The sequence below is a fragment of the Egretta garzetta genome, unplaced genomic scaffold (genome assembly GCF_000687185.1).
Source record: "Egretta garzetta isolate BGI_Z169 unplaced genomic scaffold, ASM68718v1 scaffold169, whole genome shotgun sequence".
In the NCBI taxonomy this organism is placed as follows: Eukaryota; Metazoa; Chordata; class Aves; order Pelecaniformes; family Ardeidae; genus Egretta; species Egretta garzetta.
Genome location: NW_009260798.1, coordinates 291,930 through 313,271, shown reverse-complemented (window position 1 = coordinate 313,271; position 21,342 = coordinate 291,930). Strand labels below are relative to the sequence as shown.

General features: G+C 38.8%; 1 protein-coding gene across 1 annotated transcript in view; it reads left to right on the top strand.

The window, feature by feature from the left end:
• CFTR (CF transmembrane conductance regulator) overlaps positions 1–21,342 on the top strand; it is an 81,185-nt gene that overhangs the window by 22,264 nt on the left and 37,579 nt on the right. The window contains exons 11-16 of the mRNA XM_035902191.1: positions 2,394–2,585; positions 13,212–13,306; positions 15,630–15,716; positions 16,596–17,328; positions 18,471–18,599; positions 21,079–21,113. Of these exons, the coding sequence (XP_035758084.1) occupies positions 2,394–2,585; positions 13,212–13,306; positions 15,630–15,716; positions 16,596–17,328; positions 18,471–18,599; positions 21,079–21,113 (1,271 nt within the window). The remainder of the gene's footprint in view (positions 1–2,393; positions 2,586–13,211; positions 13,307–15,629; positions 15,717–16,595; positions 17,329–18,470; positions 18,600–21,078; positions 21,114–21,342) is intronic.

Below are 21,342 nucleotides of genomic sequence, written 5' to 3'. Positions count from 1 at the left end.
TACAGACTTAATAAGGAAATAGCAATGCAAATTACAAAACTATTTTTCCATAGAAAGTAAAAGGAGATTTGCAAGAATAATGCAGACTGAAACCTAAAGTTAATGCTCACGGTGAGAATCTCCCTGCCTTTAAAACAATAAACAAGAGAACACAGTGTAGATATTCAGGTGTCTCAGTGTGCTAGAAAGCAGAGGGGTTGGGGTTTTTTTTCCTGCCTTGGTAACATTTTAAGGAAAAATTTGAACACAAGATGGTCAGTAACCTGACAAGCCTGACACGGATTAGCCAGGTAACTAAGATGGATCCCCTGGACATGTGGTCTGCCTGGTCACTTGTGCTCCGGTTCCTACAGCTCCTCACTTAGACAGGCTCCCTGAGGCCCATGAAGAAGCCCAGGGAGGTGCTGCTGAAACCGATGGCTTTCTGAGAAAAGTTGTGGTTTAGATTAATCATCATTTTAGAACCCCAAAGTACATTTAGTGTGCAGACACGCATCTGATTAATCTCATTAATATAAAATAAGTTGAACTGTGATACATTTATTCACTTTGAACAGCAAGTAATTAGATGAGTCTTTCATCTTGACTGGGTTTTCTGAGGAGATGTGAAAGTCAAAACAAACATTCATTATGCATTTGGCAATGTTTTTCCCTGTTTAACAAATTATTGGTGAACATACTCTGATTTCTTTTACTTGCATTGGGGGAAATGTTTGGTCTGTTAGAGTCAGTGGCAAAGGACCCATTGATTTCAATGTGATCAAGGTTTCTATATTATTCTTCAGTAACGATACCAATAGGAAAGAGCAAGGGACTCAGGACATGAGGTTATCCTCAAGCTGATATGTTGAGGTGCATATTACTGTGATACTTCTAAATTAACAGCATAGTTTTCCTGTGTTGCTGGTAATCTCAGATGGCTGTTGCTAAAGCTCGTACTACAAAAATGTCAACTAGAAAGTGCTGAAGGACGTATGTATATCTCCTTTATTCAGTTCCTTAGGAAACTGAGGAAAATTCAGATCACACTGAGGAGTTTATGTGAGTATATATAAACAGCAAATATGCACTTTTCAAGGCAATGAAGATAAAAGGCTTGTAATATTATCTGAAAGATTTACAAGAAATAAGGTTTACACACAGCCCCCAAAGAAAATAAAGAGTTTCTCCTTTCCTTACACCCTCTTAATTCAAGGTTTCCTTCACGTTGCTTGAGGCTGTTACTGTATATTCCAGGAATTGTCAGGCCTGTGAAACAGGCTGTACACTTATTTTATCTAGAACAGGTATGAAGCCTGACATCAGCTCTCTAATACTTCTTCAGTATTAGATAGGGCTGGGTTTGGTTATTTTTTCCATTTCTGTTATATGGCACAAGATACAGTAGTTTAAGATCCAGTGTGAAAAACATACTGAGTCCTTTGCAAGATCAGAAACTTCTTACTCAGCAGTTTGGAAAATTCAGATTCTGGTATAATGGAAAGAATCTCATGAGAGTCTCCCCGCATATTGTATAACTTGTCAAAGGATCTCTGGGCTTGACAGCATGGAACTGTGACTTAGACAGATTTTTAGATCTTTGGCTGTTACGTCCCAGCTTTGTTGACTGTTTATTAGTGATAAGAACACCACTGGAATGGCTCTGTAACATATTTTTCCTTGTATTTCTCAATTCTATTCTTTGATCTAGTAGCCAGTGATGTGTGACAAGGTTACTACAAGCTACTGATTAACTTTGAAATTATAACATGTCAGTACTGAAATTGCAATCAATTCTTTTATGAAGGGAAATACTAAATATACTTAGGTCATGTATTCACGTAAGTGAGTTAACAGTTACAGAGGAAAATTCAGATCACACTGAGTGGTTTGTGAGTAATTGTATACATATACACAAAGAAATCGCATTTTTCAAGGCAATACAGATAAAAGGCTTCTGCACACTAGCAGAATTTTAGACATGAACTGTGTTGTACAATGAACAAACAAAACAGTCACTGATAATGTTAAAAATCAAATAACGTTCTCCATAAATACTAAAACCTTATGTCTGTATGTGTCTCACAGATACTCACATTCTACCTTGTAAAATTACTGGAAGTTTGATAAAATTACATACTTTTTCAGAAGCATGCCTTTTTTACAAGGTATCTTACACAGTTTTTATTGTTCATTGAATGAAGTCTTTCTCATTTCAGAGGCCTTTCAGAACCATACCTGTGATGAAAATCTCCACTAGTTGCAGCTTGCACTAGATCAGTACTTACAGGGACGCTCTTTACAAGACAAATGTACCATTTAAGTGACTTAGCAGAGTGACTCTCATTTTGTTTGGCATTTCTTATGGTTGTGCAGATCTCTCATATATTAACCAAGTGTTAACGATTTTTCAGACCTCTCTTCTGATGTTGATAATGGGAGAATTGGAGCCTTCACAGGGTAAAATTAAACACAGTGGAAGGATATCCTTTTCACCTCAAGTCTCCTGGATCATGCCTGGAACAATAAAAGAAAACATAATTTTTGGTGTATCCTATGATGAATACCGATACAAGAGTGTCATCAAAGCCTGCCAACTAGAAGAGGTCAGTCATTTAGGACTCTTAAGACCTGTGACCCAACCCAAGTGAAAAACCCCAAAGAATAAGTCAGGGAGTGGAGCTTTAAGTAAGCCAGACTGAGATTTCTGAAAGCGATTTCTGAGATTTAGGGACACAGCCTGGCATCCCAATTTTGTGGACTTCCAAGTCAGCCTGTTGCCAGCTCCTTGGGAGACACACTGACGGTGCTGGAGCTAAGTAAGCTGGCTCAGATATTACACAGTGTCTGCTTTCTCAGTCTGCCTTACTAATTAAGAACCTGGGTAAACATAATAATGTTAAAGAAATTATGATGTAAAAAGTATTGTTGCTACAAATTTTTTTTCATGTTTCTTCCCCATAAAGAAGCTTTTCCTTACAGTCTTGGAAATTAACCTGGTTTTCTCCTTTCTTTTGCACTTCAGAAATGGCTCCAGGGATAATTAGAACTCTGTGCCAGAAACCTGAGTTATTTAGAGGAAAATCTTGACTGAAGCTGGGTTCTGTGTGCACACTGAAAATTCTCACACTGGAAATTATCGATCGATCTTTATGTGACACACAGCCCACACTTAGCACAATGACGTGGAAATGTCCTTGTGTGTGTTTGATGTTGCCAGAGGATAGTGTAGGAAAAGATATCTTTTCACATTGCAAGATACTGTAGGAGCCAACATTTTAGACCTTTCCACCCTTACTGCGGTGCCTTAAGATCAGTCATTTTGTCTGTAACATGTAGATGAAAACAATAAATATTTAACTGTGCTGAATAGGATCTGTCTTTAGGCCACACAGTATAACATATTTTCCTTTAGTGCCAGTCAAGCAAGAAAACAATAGCCAGTCTGTTTAAAAATAAGACAAGGTTACAGCGCTTTATCTCAGAGCAGGGTATAGTTAAGGGATAAAGTAATCCTTTCTTATATGTTTATGGCCATTTCAGCTTGTGTTTGGATTGTGGTTTGCTGGAAATCTTCTTTGAAAGCTTCTGCAGACTGGAGAATTAACAACTTCCGTGTCAGGCTTTCTGAAGAGAGTAGTCCCTAACCCCGGTCTTAAAAGTTGTGGTTAATGCGAAAGCTCCAAGAAACAACTGGCTTCAGCAGTTCAAAGCTGTCCTTGCCCAAAGAGGCTTCCCAGCCCAGGCTCTTCCTAGAGCAGAAGGCGGTTGATGATGGCTCAGTGCCTTGGTGTTGGTGGGACGGCTTGGTGTCTCAGTAGGCTGCAGCACTTTTGTTCTCCAAACAGGGTCAGTCAAGCCAGCTTTGATCTGTGTTGGTGCAGCTCCGTGCAGAATGATATGCTTCACCTCCTAGCAGGGCTCATTATTTGAGATCAAGTTTGATACTCAGAAGGATATTTTCTTCTGGACCAAAGCTGAATAAACTGGGCTGGCCTGAAGAGAAGACAGAATGGTCTGGAAGGAAGCCAAATGCATTACATTTTGCTATTATTATGCTTTCTAGTCTCGTTAGCTTTCACATCTTAGTTACCAAACTTAGTATGGCAGATTAAAGGATGGATTTCAAATATTAATTCCCTGTTTATTCCCCAGTGTGATCTTTTAGGGGTTTATTACGACAAAGGTCAGCGCTTTGTTGGATTGGGGTTGTGTGTGTTCTCATTCTTCAGAAAGGAGAGGTACAAGAGGGTTTTTGCCTAAGGGAGTTCATTTTGCCCCCTTCTCTGCATCTTTCCTGGGCAGTTATATAGACTGCCTGAATGTAGGCCTGTTGCTGAGTCTAGTTCTTACATGGGCTCTTCAAGGTGAACCAAGGATTGGTGATAAAAGAGTTTTTTTCCTTATTGCACATACACTGAAAGTCAGTTAACATACAGCTCTTAACAGTGGCTAAGGGAGATTTACTTCCAAGCTCCATGCTCACAAAAACTTTTTTGGGAATACAAAGCCATCTTCTTTGACCTAGTGGGCAAGTAGGTATGTTACTCCTGCGAAAAGTAACATACCTGTGAAATGCCCCCTTTGCTTTGCCATCTCCACCATGATCCTGTAGAGGAAGCATACTGAGGATCTAGTCCAATTCCTGAATTTGATGTCTTTTTCCTCTTGTCTTCATTAGTGCCAATAAAATACTACAGGTTACTCTATGTCAGTCATGTCATACCATATACACAGGTTTGGGGCTTTCTGACACACCATGAATAGCCTGTCCTTGTCTGTCGGCAGAACAGCACAATGATGCTAGGTGACTTCAGACAAGGTGCTCTGCGCTTTCTTTCAGGTTTATGGAGATGTACAAATTGTATTAGGCAAGTGTAACTTAAATAATTTGGGATGCATGAGAATTTTCAGCAAAGTCAGCGCTACATTTTTCTGCCTGACTTTTTGGATTGGTACATAGTTGATTTGCTAGGGAGTTATCACTTACAGACTCTTCAAAGTTGCTAAGTACTTGAGGTAAATTTGTCTGAAAGTAATTACAAAAGATGGAAAGTGCAAGTAAATATTTCATAGAGCTTTCCATATTTTTAGGTGTCCAGGAATAAAATTTTTGCTGTATAGGAAATCAGATCTTTATTTAGAGGTTAGAATGTGCTATGTGTTAGATTTTTATCCTGTAAAGTCCTAAAGAATGGCAAATCTCATTATATTAATCATGACCTAAAAAGTAGGTGGTAAATTTTTCTTGGATGGGAGAAGGATTTTTGATGTTTTTCTAAAAGATATTCTTGTAGTTTTACATTTTGTTCTATTCATGTATGGAACCATGAAAAGGAAGGTTAAAAAGATGGTTTCTTCTCTAATGAATTTTGAATATTCACAATTAACATTACTGGAAAGCAATGAAACTATGAGCAACAAAAATATTTTCTTTTATTTCTTTTATGAGCTCACAGAAGTTTATAGCAATTTAGAACACTGAAATGGGACATTTTTTAGTCCAAAGAGTTCAGGTAGCTACAAGTTGTACGTTCTTGACTTGTATACTCAGCTTAAGAGATTTCAGCTTCTTATTCTTGTTGCCTTGCTGCAATTCACCTACCCTCCAGTTGTGCCAATACACCTGTTCATGATGTCATACCATGAAACAGATGATGAAGGTTAAAAAGAAAATGATAATAATCTATTGGAGAACTGCATCCCTCATAAATACTCTGCCAGGATAATTTGACAAAGTCTGTGTAGCGCACAAGGCACTAGGATCTCAGTCTGTGCCTGGGTTTACAGACTCAGTGTGTACACGCCTCTCAAGTATCCTTTTTTCTCATGCATAACATAACTGTTTTTTCACCCAACATCCATCACATAGGTGCGTGACTGATGAACGGTCAGATGCAGTCAAACGTGTCATACACTGGATGCTGTTTTGGGAGACTGCATATGGGAAGCATGTGTTTTAATGGTGCTCCTTTGAGTGCAGTCCCACTTGATGGCACACATGTGGCCGCAGTATAGCGTCACAGGTTTCACTGATGCTCTGTGGCCTTTGGCACACGGGGATACCAAGGGCAAGGGACACCACAGCGCAACCCTGTACAAGTGTATAAGATGAGATGTTGAAAGGATGCACAATGGAAGACAGTTGTATGTTGAAGGCTCAGCAAGGGAAATTTGTCAGGTCTAAATACCATGATTGCATGTCATAATTTCAGGATGACACTGTATAGATATATAATGCTGAAAAGGCATGAGAAGGGTAACTAGGCATCAGGGGAGGTAAAATCATGTTTTACAGTGTGGTTCTAACTACTGGAGTCTGGAAATGGAAGACATTAAGAGGAGAGAAGTGGAAAGTGATAGAACAACAGAAAGACTGCTTTGGAGTTGAGATTAAGGGACTGTAAGAGCTACCTTAGTGTTCTTGATATCCTATAGAAACAGCCTTACTGGCAAAAAAAAAAACTTCTGAAAGCCTAGCACAAACTAAATAAGGCTGCAATGAGATATAAGTGGTGTGTAGACATTGCCCTTATTCTTGTGTGATGGGAATGCCAATACATTTAAATTACATGATACATTCTGTGAAATGTCACAGTAAAAGAAGTTTTACAAAAAGGCATAGGAGGAGGGCTGCTTGTTCCTTCTCCACTGCCTCCTTCTCCTTTTTTCCTGTCCTCAAGCAAAGCAAGCAAACAGGGTGAGTAGCTAATTTAACACATCTTCTAAAATGAAGGTCCAGTTTGCAAATATGGAAGTGAAGGCTTTCAACTTCTAGATCAAACCATTCCAGCACAGATCAGTAGTCCTTACCATGTGTCCTTTATTCATAAGCTTTTTCAAAATAAATTGTTTGAATGGGTTTAATTTTTGAATGTGCAGGTATTATCACAAATCTATTACCTTTAAAATCTTGAATTGGAATGCTATGATATAGAGAAGCCAAGATGTAATTAGTATGGACTCTGAGCTCATTTTCTAAAAACAGTCCCTGTAGGCAAGCTTAAAGGAACTCAAAAAGTAAGATCAGACGAATCAGTGCTGCCTCAGCTTATGATACCTTTTTTTTTTTTTTTACAAGATGTTTTACCCTTTTTATCAAGTACTTTTCATCACATTCATAATAAAAACCAATTAGCAACAGAAGGTGAACTTCTGCCTAGCACTTCGAATTAAGGACCAAGTATGAACAAATCTAACACTGAGAAACCATCCTGCATAATTAATTGATTTTTATTCTCATTGCTCAATAATAAAAGCCATGGGAGATGTGAGTTGGATGAGTTTCTATGTCTATGGAAACTTGCTTCTAAATTTGAAGTAATTCCACAGGTGTAACTTCCCCAGAGACTGAAGGGTTTTATTAATGTTATGGCATGGATAGGAGGAATGTAGGAGTATTTGTAGGAGTAGCCAATTGGGTTTGCAAAATCCTTATTACTGATGTAATGAAAAATGGGAAAGGAATGTGTCTTGATTTTCAGATTTGCATGTTGAAAAATCAGTATTAAAATCCTACTATACACAGGGTGTGGGGTTTTTGTTTGGTCTTAGCATTTGTTAAGTTAAAAAGGTAAAACCTTTGGACAGTTGAAACAGGAATCTTCGTGTCTAGATGCTGTTAACATTGAACAAAATCATCCTAAGAGGATGCGTTCCTCCAGTCACGACTGCAGAAGCAGGCCTGTTATAGTTATTCTTGTTAAAAAATAAACAAGCATCATACCCCATTTGAAGAGGTGCAGTAATTCATTAGTTTTAAACCATACTTCCATGACTTCTGTTTTTACCTTTTTGCAAGGTAAGATAATTTTTCCACCTAGTTAGTTCATTTGATCCTTCAATAGTTACCTAAGAAGCCATAAACACATAATGACAAACTACCTTTAAAAGACTACCACTCTTAAAGTAAACACATGTTCTGATTTGAGAGCCACCATCTGTTCCTGAATATAATGTTTAACATGGCATGCAAATAGAGGAAGTGTTTCCATGCAAAATCAAATCATATAGTAGTACTAAAGAAATTTGTGGCCATATCCTGTGTTTTTTTGAGCTGGTTTTATAAAGAGTGCAAGATGCATTTTCATCTAAGAACTTAGATTATAGAGAGAATAACTCGAGAAAGAGACAGTCAATATGCCAAGCCCTGGTTTGAGTTCCTGCGTGTTTGACGTCTCCTTGCAAAGGATGGCATCCACCCCTGGGTGATGAGTTCACTGCAATGTCAAGGATGCCCTGAAATAGAAATATATATCTGTGCATCCCACTATACTGCTCCAGGCCCTTTTATCTGTGCTGGTTTGGGGTTTGGTTGGTTTTGGTTAGTTGGTTGGCTGGTTGGTTTGAGGGTTTTTTGGCAGGTACCTAAATCAGTAGGAGTTGAGAGGTTATGATGTCAGTGAGTGAAATACTTTGTGCCCTGTTTTTGTGCCTGGATATTGGCAGATTGCAAAGTTTGTGGAAGAGAGGAACAATAAGGTTTCAAGCCTGGAACTGGGTCCTTTGTAGTAGGTAATCTCTGCAAGAGGATATAAAGAGGTGGCTTGGTTACCTAATCAGGTACATGTCTACAGTGTAAACTGCGTGAGAGCAAGATAAGTGTCTTCAGAGCTGGGGAGAGCAACAGGCGTGTCCAGCTGAAGTTCATCTCATTCTAATGTAAACAGCTAAAATATCATAAATGCCTCTTTCAGGCAGAAAGTCCGCACAATACCTCAATACCTCAAGGCCCAAAAGCTGGCTACTTTTATTCTTTTTCCACCTTGCACTGGTATGATCCACTGGCATAAGCAGACTCCTCTAACTGAAATTCTTGTCTGTGGCCCAAAATCATGGGCAGGTCAGCTGTGAGGCTGCTGACAGAGTGAGTTCCCTGGGTGAATTGGCTGTAAGTAGGCTAGCACAGCTTCTTATAGCAGGGGAGCATCTTGGTTAGAGAAAAAAAAGAGGCTCAAACTCTCAAATGCACCGACTTCAAGAAGTTTATCGGCAACCAAGTAAATATGTTTACCAGAGCCCCTCTGCAATGTTCTGTGTTGATATCATTTAGTTAAAAACCTGTTTCAGTCAAGACAGCTCTCCCCACCCCTTTCCCTGTCTTAGGTACAGGGCTGATTACCTTGGACGTTGTCCTATCTTCTGTGTCTCTTCTGGAATCGTATTTAATTCCCTTACTCTGCCTTTAACCTACCCACACGCAGCATACCAACGACTTCATGTTTCAAAAATCTGTTCCACGGAAATGTTTCACCATGGAGAAAGCAAGTTTTGCCAGCATTTGTGTGAGGTTTGGGTGAGCCCGACACTCTGCCCAAGGTCACAAACTCTTGTGAAAACAAAGCTTATGCTTTTGGATCATGAATCCTTCATAAATGGTTCAGCTGAAATCTAACAAAAGCTTTGGATTCAGAAGTCATAGGCAGAGAGAGGAGAGTTACCTAAATAAAGCAAAACTTTAAAAAGTAATTTCTGTTTTGAAATACTTTAAAGACATCTGGTTTTCTGGCTTCTGGCCCAGGAAAAGGAGGACTCAGGTATGTTCAAGCTGGTCACCCAAATGCCAAGGTATAAAATATTACTGAAAATTCTTCATCTTTTAAAAATTAACAGAAATGTTCACTAGTAGGTATGAAACACTAGACTTGATTTCAAAACTTTAAAACTTCAAAACTTCAAATTTTGCAGCTTAGTTCATATTTGTCTTTCAAGGTAATTTCTTTTCTGAAAATCAGGGCCATTTGGAAGTTATGCATTCTGCAAAATGATATTTCAAACTAATTACCTAAGGATTTTTAGTAATAACCAAATTAATATCTGGAGGTTTGTTTCAGTTCCATTTCTACCTCGTTGGTGTATTAGAACTGAATATGATTGCTTGGGAGTACAGAAATCATCAATCATGTTAGTGAGAAAGCAGGTAACAGTACATTTTCTTCTTATAACTAAAAAGAAAAATTATCAAATAGGGTGGAAGAGTATTGCAGCTCCTGCTTGAAACCTTTGGTGCTGCTTCACTTAACATATTCAGCTTGGCATTTTATACAATAAAGGCTTCAGTATTTTTCTTCTAATTTATTAAAAATAGTCCATACTGCAGAAAGGGAATTGTGAAATGTATTCAGAGGCAGCTTCTCTGAAACACTGAGATAAAGGTGAAAAAGGGAGTGCTTTGGTAGGGGAGAAGAAGATAGCGATGTGAATGGGGGGATTTTCTGGGAGCTGTGAAAATAAACATGGGGAATGTTAATGGCAATGAAGAAAAGGAAGGGGGTAGAGATGGTAAAGAAACTGGGACTGTAGGAAAAAAAAGAAGTGAAATAGAGGAAAGTGTTAGTGAAGATGAACTGGAGGGGGTCAAGACCGCTGGGGGGGGGGTTCTTCTCTGAAGAGCTACCAATAGGTTTCTCAACTTCAGCATTTAGAAATAGACATGTTAAAGAAAATCCAGTGGCTACTTCATTAATATGCTGGGCTTTGTGCCGTTCAGCATCATTACATTAGGTTTGTCCCTGGCTTGATTTCACTTCCTGCATAAAATGACAGCAAGGATGTATTTGGACCAGCCCTAGGTACTTTTTTACAATAGGTAATGCATGTTCCAACAAATAGCATTGTGTGTCTATTAGACTTCATCACTCTGTTTACGTCTTTGAACGAAATTACTAAACATTTTTTAATTATTATAATTACAGCCTGAAAAGTTCTTTGTCTGTTCCATGCATATATTATCCCGAGGTGAAGGGTAGAAGACAGCAGAAGGGGAACTCATTAAAAGTCTGATTAAAATTCCATGTTGACACACCTGCAAAGAAATATATCTGACGAAATCCCACCACCATTTAAAACAATGGGAGCCCTGGAATTAATTTCAGTAGGGCTAGGATTTTACTCTGTTTGCAGGGGAAGACCCACCGGGCCCAGTTCTTCACCTGGGCTTTTTTCAAAGAAGAGTAGAATGAGGAAACAGCAATGGCACCAGCACCGTGACAGGCAGTAGTACTGGTAGAAATGGGAAACAGCTGAAACCATCTTTGATATCTAGGTACTTAACGACGCAAATCCCAATGTTTGGGTGAAGATATTGGGTTAATGTCAAAGTTACAGATGAGCAACATGACTCCCACATGCATAGTGAAACCATAAGTGATCTGAGCAGGTCATTTCAAATAAATGCCAGGAAGACTTTTACACCAGAATTTCACATGTTCTCTCTAAATACTTCATGACCTATAGGAAGACGATTTGGTCACGTTCAGAAAATCTTCCTTTAAATACATTTCTGGCAGTATTGTTCACATCCATCTTTCTGCAAATACCTGAGCTGTTACATCAGTACCAGGGATTTGCTTGTGTGGCTCTCCTTTTACAAGAGGGAAATAACTAGTTAACATGCGAAGAATTTAAAAATCACCTGCAATAGCTTTTCCATACATAAGAGCATCTTGATTTTAAGGACAGAACCCTCTAAGCCAGGAAGTAAGTGCTATTATCAAATTAAAGAGTTGGGAGAATCTCCCATTTCCTGACAGACCAGGCAGTCACTTGCTAGCCCTTGAACGGCTGGACCTTTCCTCTGTCACCGATCCAGGGCTGAACGGCATTGTTCACTCTTTTCCTGAGGTCAAGCCAATTTACAGGGGAGGAAGAAGGAAACGTTTCTCTCGAAGGATTTATTTATTTATTTATGTGTTCTGCAAAACCTCAGAGGCTTGGAATGCCAAAAGGCTGCCCAACAGAGGGTGGTTAGACAACAAAACTCACAGCAGGGCTGATCAAAACTGGATTATATCTGCCTTTGTGTGAAATGCAAACTTCTAGAGAGCAGCTCAGCTTACGATCCCAGGTGGTACTGCCCTGGAAGCACTTCACATGTCTTCCAGCCTTTTCCCCGGAAGCTGCAGCATTTCTGTGGGTGCTGCAAAGTGCATGCAGACAGTTGAGTCCCTGCGTGCCACTCAGCTGGCCGGGGGAAGAGAGAGACCCCAAAACAGGCCACCTCTTCTAGGGTGCTGCCTAAAGCCTGCTCCCAGAAGCTCACGTTCTGAGGGATTTTGTGTGCCACCTTTTTTTCCCCCCCAAAAGTTGCACTAAAAGGAAAATCTTTGTAAAGCATGAGAACACTGGAGCCGATTTCATCTGGTATCAGATGCCTCAGTCAGCTTCTTTGGCTGCGGGAGATCCCTGCCTTGGGAGCGGTGGCACATACATGGGCAGCAAGAGCAGCCATCCGGTGCTGCCGAGCAGGGAGCTCAGACCCTGGGAGCTTCTGGGACACTTGGGGCTTCCAGCTCGGTGCATGGCAAACTGCCCTGGAGCACAACCTGCTGGGAACCTAGGCGCCCTGGGGCTCATCCAGCCCATGTTTCTGGGAAAAGTTCCCTGAAACTACCACCACTGCCGTGATGGTGGTGTAACTGTATTGGCTTAAGGACATAGGCCAGGTAAGGACTGAAGGCAGAATTAGTATTTTTTTATTAGAGCAACTGTAAAAGTAGAAAAACTAGATAGCCTTCAGGTACACAAGCCATTCTCCATGTCTCCATTTCCATGAATTATTGTGGTTTGCCATGGATCCTCAGTTTTCGTGCTAAATACTCCTCAAGAAAATTTCTGGCCACCTCTGCCAGAGAGGCACGAGGGTGTCCTTTTCTCCTTTCTCTGTCTGACATGAGAGTGAAATGGTATTTTCTGGTTTTATCACTGGCTAAAGATTCATTTTTAGCACAGCCATGAACTGTAAGTAACTTACAGCCCAAGCAGTGGAACTTGGTTCCCAAACCCTTTGCAAACCTGAAGTATAAATTTTTCTGGGTTTTGAAGAGCTCAGATCCAGAGTTTGCTTCTTGCTCTCCCTAGCTTCAGTGGCAAGTGCATTTAGCATTGCTATTTGACAGAAAACTCGAACGGTTAATGGCTTGGATTGATACTGTATGAAGGTACGTTCCTTGCTTTTATGGAGAGCTAGCAATTAAGACAAATATTTGTTCTTGAGATCTTACAGCTCATGATTGCTCTCTGCAATAGAACAATATGTTTTCTTTTATCACCATTTCTGATTACATAAACAAATGAAAGACATAAACCTCTGTGGCACTTTTTTTTTTTTACAACTTCTGTCCAACCTGTCTGTACACTGGTTGTCCGCTATGCTTCCATCCAGCCTGTAGCCTGAGTTCCTTGGATATGCAAAATGCATGTCTGATTCTTAAAAAAAAATAATTTGTTAACAGGACATTTCCAAGTTCCCAGACAAAGATTATACAGTGCTGGGCGAAGGTGGAATCATTCTGAGCGGGGGCCAGCGAGCACGAATCTCGCTAGCAAGGTGAGTATTTGCTCTTTAAGTAGCATACTGTTTTGTGTATAAGGAAAATGTTATGACTAAGCACTTAAATACATGTGGACCAAGTTCTGCTAAATTAATATCCTCCAGGTATATCAGGAACTTTATTTTACTATCAAAAATCTGAGTTTTGCTATCCAATTCTGTTTGTGACGCACCTGCATATTTATTTATCAAATTTTAAAAGTTTGATGTCAGGCGCATTCTATGGCTTAGCTGAAGATGAATCTTTCCTTCCCTGATGCAAGATGCTGTTTGCAAATTCAGGTCTTTAAGTGTAGCTTACTAAGTACTGAAGAAACCCATACAAAGCTACGTATAAGAAATATTCCGGGATCTTTCCCTGCTATGACACTTCTATAAAGCAGTTTATATATTGATAAATGACATACTCCCTGTCTGCAGGTAACAAAAATGAAAAAAAAGCCATGTTTCAAAAAATGTTGCTAATAGTTTTGGTCTTTTTCTGTTATAAAAAGTGGAAAGCAATGGCTAGTGAGTACCTATGAATAATGGTCTGGCCTTGTCTGTTTGACCTTCCAATGTTAATAAGTAATTTTGAAGGTCTACAGAACAATAACATAGGTGTTTGTCTTATAAATTAGCTGTGTGTTTCAGCGGGATCACTTAGCTACCACTAGAAATCCAGTAATGATAGCTCTGATGTGTAAATGGCCCCATTTATTCCTGTGCCAAGTGCAAATCGGGCTGGTTCCTACGCTCAGGAACGCTGGGTAGAAGTAAAATCTCATTATGGTGATCCACACTGGCATCCCATGAAAGATGTCATGTCTGTGTGAGGCTAAAAGATGGATTCATTAAAATAGAGAGGCTTTCAGTGTGGATCTTACTAGCAGATTTGCGAGAGGGAAGAGGTATATGGATGATTCTGTTTTATGTGGTAAGATAAGAGAGAGGGGAGGAGCAGGAAAAGCTTTCAGAACAAAAAAAACCCAACCAATAAAACCCACTTAAATTTTCATTTAAAATGCAACATTTACATGAAGTATTTCCCAGATTCTATGAATGATCATGTCTGTCACTTTTCATATGGTCACAGCTCATTCACTGGAGGGTCACAGAACTGATATAATAGATTTATTGTCAGCTATATAATTACTGTTTTTAAAACAATTAAATGTCCCAAATGCAGTGGTTGTATCTGCTTTACATGTTGTCTGGGCTCCGGTCTGAGCTCGGCATACAGCGAGGTGTGCAGGTGTTGAGGTGTGGGTGGCAGATGAAGGTCTGAGAAAGCTAGAGGAGAAAATTTAGGATTACAGCCCCAGGGTTGTACCCATCTGCGCTGGCAATAAGCTGGACATTATTTGCTTGAAGTGACTGCATACACGAGTCTGGTGTACTCTGTGCAAAGTCCTGTGAAACAAGAATCCCTGCTGGAAGTGCCATCAACCAGCCATCACGAGAAGCAGATGGAGATTGCTGAATTCATCCTTCTTGGAGAGCACTGTCAGTGCTTGCAGCTACAACAAGGGGAAAGAAAGGACCAAGGGAAAAAAACATGGTGTACCCTAGGTTTGGTGCATGCCACTGGCCCGGTACCCTAAAGCCAGTCATGTATAGCTACTATACAAGCATATATATACTACAACATACAAATTAAAACAATCATCTGAGTTGCTACCATTTTCCAGGAAAAAAAACTGCAAACTTTTTGTTGATGTAAGTGCCAAGAACAGTATGAACTATTTGTTGTTGTGCAGCCACTACATCATAACATATGGTCAGTGAAATCCATTGTGACAGAGGATTTTACAATTTTCTTGTATTTTACAATACAAGTTGCTTGGTTTATTAACATAATATACTATTATTGAGGGCTCTTTCTCCTGGTGGTTAAGTATTTTCACATTGTTTAACATAATGATTTTAAAACTGATTTTTAGAGTACTTTAAAGGGCACCGAAATGCAGCTGTCCCAATTTTCTTAACTAATTATACTCTGATTCATATCACATAATGATTTTCATACTCACAGAGGAAGGCAAGGGGCCTTTTTGAACTTCTGTTGAAATTGATTTAAAAAAACCAAACCTCTTAACCACAAGTTTAGGTCTCAGTGAGCCATGTCCAAGCACATACAGATTGAGGTCCTAATGCTACAAAGAGTTTTTCATGTCCTGAACACATTTAACGTTGAACTTCAGCTCCATATTGATGCTGTAGAAAGTCTATCAATTACAAGTTTTTGAGACAAAACTGTAAAGGCATTCTTTTAAAATTATATTTATGTAAATTTATAAGACTTGTGAAAGCTAATGTCATTTCCATTTTCTCTGTTCAGAGCAGTGTACAAAGATGCTGATTTGTATCTCTTGGATTCTCCTTTTGGACATTTAGACATCTTTACAGAAAAAGAGATATTTGAAAGGTACCATATATTTTGATAGATTGTATTTAAGAATCACACCAAGCAGCACAAAGTAAAACCAAGAACAGAAATTTAGTAACGGCACAAAAATACCGAAGGGATCTAAATTATATCATTTGGGGACGTTTATTTTTAGGGATTCTCATGACCAAGTATTTTCTGTTAGCAGTAGGACAGTGTACTCTGCTGGGGACAAGCCTGGGCCAGGTGTGAGCATTACTGCTTCCTCTTCCATCTCAACGTATTGAGCCTGCTATAATCTCTTACTCCCAGAGTGCATGGCTTTGTATCTGGTGTGTCTGTGTACCAGAAAGGTTTTAATTTTAAAACACCTGCTTTGTAAGTATAAATTTTTACAAAAAGCTATATTTTGCCTTGTATTTCTTGTCACTGAAAGACTGGTGACCTGAAAGTGCCCACTGGCCAAGAGGTTGGCAGCATGGTGGCCAAAGTCAGAGACCTCTGGTTTGTCCTCTATGGTGTAGCTCAAAGCAGTAAGGACACACACTGCCATCCATGAGCTTTTCAGTCACCATAAGTTTGAAGTTTTGAAATTGAGCTAATACTTTTAAGTTTGGTAGCAAAAGATCTAAGTAACCCTAAGATGAAAAGAAATATTTCATTTTCATGTTGAACTGTGCTTTTTGGATTGACCTGAAAATGATTAAATTTTCCCCCCTTTTTTGGTTCCTGCAATAAAGTTCTCACCCTTTACACATCGCAGCCTTACCACCTCCTTTGTAGCTTGAGGGAGCACCCAAGACTGCCCATACTGGGAGGGGGGCAGGTAAAAGCAAATGGATTGAAAGTGAAAGGGATAAAAGCAATATTTAATCATGAAGAAAAGAATCTAATTTTTAACACTTTCATCTTTTATAGCTGTGTGTGCAAGTTGATGGCGAATAAAACTAGGATCTTGGTTACTTCAAAACTGGAACACTTAAAGATTGCTGACAAAATATTAATTTTACATGAGGGGAGCTGCTATTTCTATGGAACATTTTCTGAACTGCAGGGTCAACGGCCAGACTTCAGCTCAGAGCTGATGGGATTTGATTCTTTTGATCAGTTCAGTGCAGAGAGAAGAAATTCAATTCTAACCGAGACTCTCCGACGATTTTCCATTGAAGGAGAAGGTATGGGATCACGAAACGAAATAAAGAAGCAATCTTTTAAACAAACATCAGATTTTAATGACAAAAGGAAGAACTCCGTAATTATTAACCCCCTTAATGCAAGTAGGAAGTTCTCAGTAGTGCAAAGGAACGGGATGCAGGTCAATGGGATAGAAGATGGCCACAACGACCCACCAGAAAGGAGGCTCTCGCTGGTACCTGACTTGGAACAGGGAGATGTCGGTCTGCTTCGGAGTACCATGCTAAACACTGACCATATGCTGCAAGGTCGGAGGAGACAATCTGTGTTAAACCTGATGACAGGCACCTCTGTGAACTACGGACCAAACTTTTCCAAAAAGGGAAGTACAACGTTTCGGAAAATGTCTATGGTGCCTCAGGCAAACCTGTCTTCTGAGATAGATATCTACACCAGGCGCTTGTCTCGAGACAGTGTCTTGGACATAACTGATGAAATCAATGAAGAGGATCTGAAGGTGTGTGTGGATTTACATTCATCTTGGTTTTGATATGGTGATAGTTTAGTGCAATATGCTCCTTATATATTTTTCTACTTGACTATGTCTTTCTTAATGCAGTACTTCTCTGTGGAATATCTTACTGGAATATCTGTAAATTTTTTTTAATTTAAATATCACCTTGAAATCCTTGAAAATTTATTTTGCGTGATTTTTTTATAGTTTTTGAATACCACCTGTAGAGGATTTCGATACAGAATTTTAATCTCCTGCACTTTAATCTACCTTTAAGATTACTTACGCTAAAATAAAATTTGAAACCATAACATCAAAAAACATTGTTTTAAAACATTTATGTAAAATTGATGTTTGAAACTTTAAGGGTCATGGAAAGAATAAAATATATCTGCAGTACTAGCACAGTTTTTAAAACTGGAATTTGATCACATTTGACAAATTTGTCAGGCTGCTTAGCTCTTATGATCTGATACAGACAATGAACAGAGGAGTAAGCTGGATTTTACTCTGTTTTTATGGATGTGCTGGGAATTATGCAATTAAGGTTGAATTTTATACCAAGAACTGGACCAAAATTCCTTTTTTCTAATGACTATGAAAAGGTCATGATGGACTCCTTTCATTTTCAAAACTGACAGCTGATTTTCACAGGATAGGAAAATTTTCTAAAGTAATTTCCTTGGTGGAAAAAGGTCTACAAGAAATATTTAAACTCAAACTCATAATTTTCTGAAGCACTGCCCATTTTTTCTTTTGTTTTATTGATCTCATGAGACATCCCCCTTCCCTCCCCGCCCCCCCAAGTATTTACAAATTTACTCTAACAGCACAATAATAATCTCAACTGAAATAAAATAGCTTTTGATTAGCTATTTCTGGGATTGAAGTAGTGCTGGACAAATATTGGTTGTTTCTTTCAGTGTTGCCTGAAAATTTCAAATCATGTCTAAACTGTGTTCTTATATCAAAGATAACTCAACCAGGCAGTACTTTTTGCTCCAGCCATTATCAACCAATTTGAATGCTGCAGTTCAACTATTTGGAGTGAGGTAGCAGGAAGAATGACAGCATTTACATGTCAGGAATTCTCATATATAGATATTATTATAATTTTGACTATGGTCTTACCAATTCGTTGACAGGAATGCTTTACTGATGATGCTGAAAGCATGGGTACTGTTACCACATGGAATACCTATTTCAGATACGTTACCATCCACAAAAACTTGATTTTTGTTTTAATTTTGTGCGTGACTGTCTTCTTAATTGAGGTAAGAAAATCTGCACTTGATGTCACGTTACTACAAATGATGTTTGTTCAAACTGTGTTTGTGATAAAAGGATAAATGTATGAAGCATCAAGACATTAGCTCATGTATGTATCGGTTATTGGCAGCTGCTGTTAAATGATACCGCAATGACTTTCCTATTGTTTAGATGAGCATTTCTCACTAAAGGTAGTGATTAGTCCACAGTGGCAGCAGCAGACCCACCTTCTCAAATTATCTCAGGTATTTTCTGCTGCGTGGTACCATAAAGAAGAATTGTTGCCCCATGCAGGTCTTTTGTTCATAGGTGAATAATCTTCCATTTTCCATTAAAAGCTATCTTGGTAGAGCTTTGCGGAGTTAACAATAATAATTACTAGATTTTTTTTAATGAGCACATACATAAATTCTGGCAAATTGCTTTCAAAAATGAGTTAGTAGCTTTGCTCCTAGTGAAAGAAGAGTGGTAAGGCAGAGAGCTGAATGCCTGTGAGGGCATGTAAAGATGGATGGGGTGTTCCTGCAACATGCACAGTGGAAAACTGTCAGAAAAAGTGCTGAAGCCCATCTGCCTCATCATGCAAGTCTGACTATTTTTCTTGCAACAGAAATTGCCTGCTTTTTGTCTTGTCTCCCAGTTTAGGAAAGACTTTTAGCATATATACAGCATCTCATAGCATCTTCTTTTGCAATTAGTATCCTAAATCAAGTGTTTTTCTGAGGGAAGGAACGTGTTTCAGAGAGAAGACTGGGAGATTGAGATTATATTCATCTGCCAATTTAAAAATATGGTACCGATTTCTCTTGGCATTTTTCAACATGAGCTGAAAGAAGAGAAGAATCCATTAGGAATATAGGACTAGTTTCTGGCTGATTGTGTCAGTGAAATGTTTTTAGCAGTTCTGTGGTGGCATTCAAATTTCCAGTGTCATCAAACCTGGAGAAGGATACAATTGATGGTATCCTGAATTTACATTAATGTTATGTTGCAGGTGATTTAAATTAGTTCTTTTGGACCAGAAATAAAGCCTGGAGCTTAGACCAGGAATAAAGCCTGGAGCTTAGATCAAGTTTGAGGTCCCAAATTTTAAAACACTTCCAAAAGCACAACAGTATTTAGATGTGTAGCACTTTTTATCATGTAATTTTTATTTTCATGGTAGTGGAAAATGGCTGTGTAAACCTACTACAGCAAAGCTGAACGTGGGTTGTAGGGGAAAAGGAAATTTCAACTTTGAGGTTTATCAGATTTATCCCCATATATTCAGAGTACATTTCTAATCTTGATTACAAATTTTTGCTTTTAAATTAGACTAAAACCTTTTTAAATAAGTCAAAAGCCTCAACTAATTAAAGAGCAAACCTTATGACAAAGAATGTATCCATTTAAGTTAAACTTTCCAGCGTGACTGTTGCTTAAATCAAAGCCTATTGATAAATTAATGGGCTGGAAGATATTGAGTCATAGCACAGACTATATAACCTTTATCAAATCTCTGTGCATGAGATAAAATACCGTGCCAAGTGGTTATGTGGCCTGTGTTAACACTTTGTATCCTTCTGACCTTCAACAACGAAGAGAGGCTAGTGAAGAACTAGATATAAGGAAGAAATTCTTAACAATGAGGGTGGTGAAACACTGGAACGGGTTGCCCAGAGAGGTAGTGGAGGCCCCATCCCTGGAAACATTCAAGGCCAGGTTGGACGGGGCTCTGAGCAACCTGATCTGGTTAGCGGTGTCCCTGCTCCTGCAGGGGGGTTGGACTAGATGACCTCTAGGGGTCCCTTCCAACCCAAACCATTCTATGATTCTATGATTCTATAAGAACATCCAAGTGCTGAACTGAGAGAATAGCGACAAGTAAATTGAAAGTGGACTTTCAACACCCTTCAGAGCTGGATGGGACTATAGTGGAAATGCTAGAGATGCTATTTTAGATTTAGTATGGGTTGTTTTGTATTGTAGGTCCCAAGCAGAATTATGTAAATCTAACTGCCAAGCAATATCAGACAAATAGATACATCAACTGTAGGTATCAGCTAGCAAGAAAAACAATGCAAAAATAACAATGTTAAAGGTTTGACATTTGTACTTGAATAGCCGCTTTTGAAGATATTGAGAGACTTACTCTTTTAGGGCCATCAAGAAATATTAATCTTTAAAACTTAAAACATGTTAAAGCATACAGTGAATGTTCCTTGTCATTAGGAGTGCATTAGCAAGCCTTTGTTAATAGTATGGTAAAAAACAATAAAAGAATGTAATATAAGTCTAAATGTAGCTTTCCTGGTGGGATGCACTAAATGGTTTCTGTGGAAAGAGGAGCAGATATGACAAGGTTTTTGCTTCAGGGAAGTTTGGCTTCCATCCATTTATAATGCTGTCTCTACAAACAATTATAAAGTCAGTGAAAGAAGATAAGTAAGAAAAAGCACATGATGTGACAAGACAAAAAATTGACTCTGTTTTCTTTGGTCACAGGTAGCTGCTTCTCTTGCTGGGTTATGGTTTCTTACGTAAGTAGTGGTGATCATTTATGGAGAGACTGGGTCTCCTTTATATTGATTTTGGTATAAGTAATTGATAAATTCTGCCAGAAGTCTATATGAATAGGCACTAGCTTATATTCAGTGATATAGAATTCATAGATGGATGATGTAAATACCTCATGTAGGTGGTATCTTAAGCTGGTACTTCTTTAAGTGCTAACAATCAAATGGTTTGTGCCTTGTTACTGAGCACATA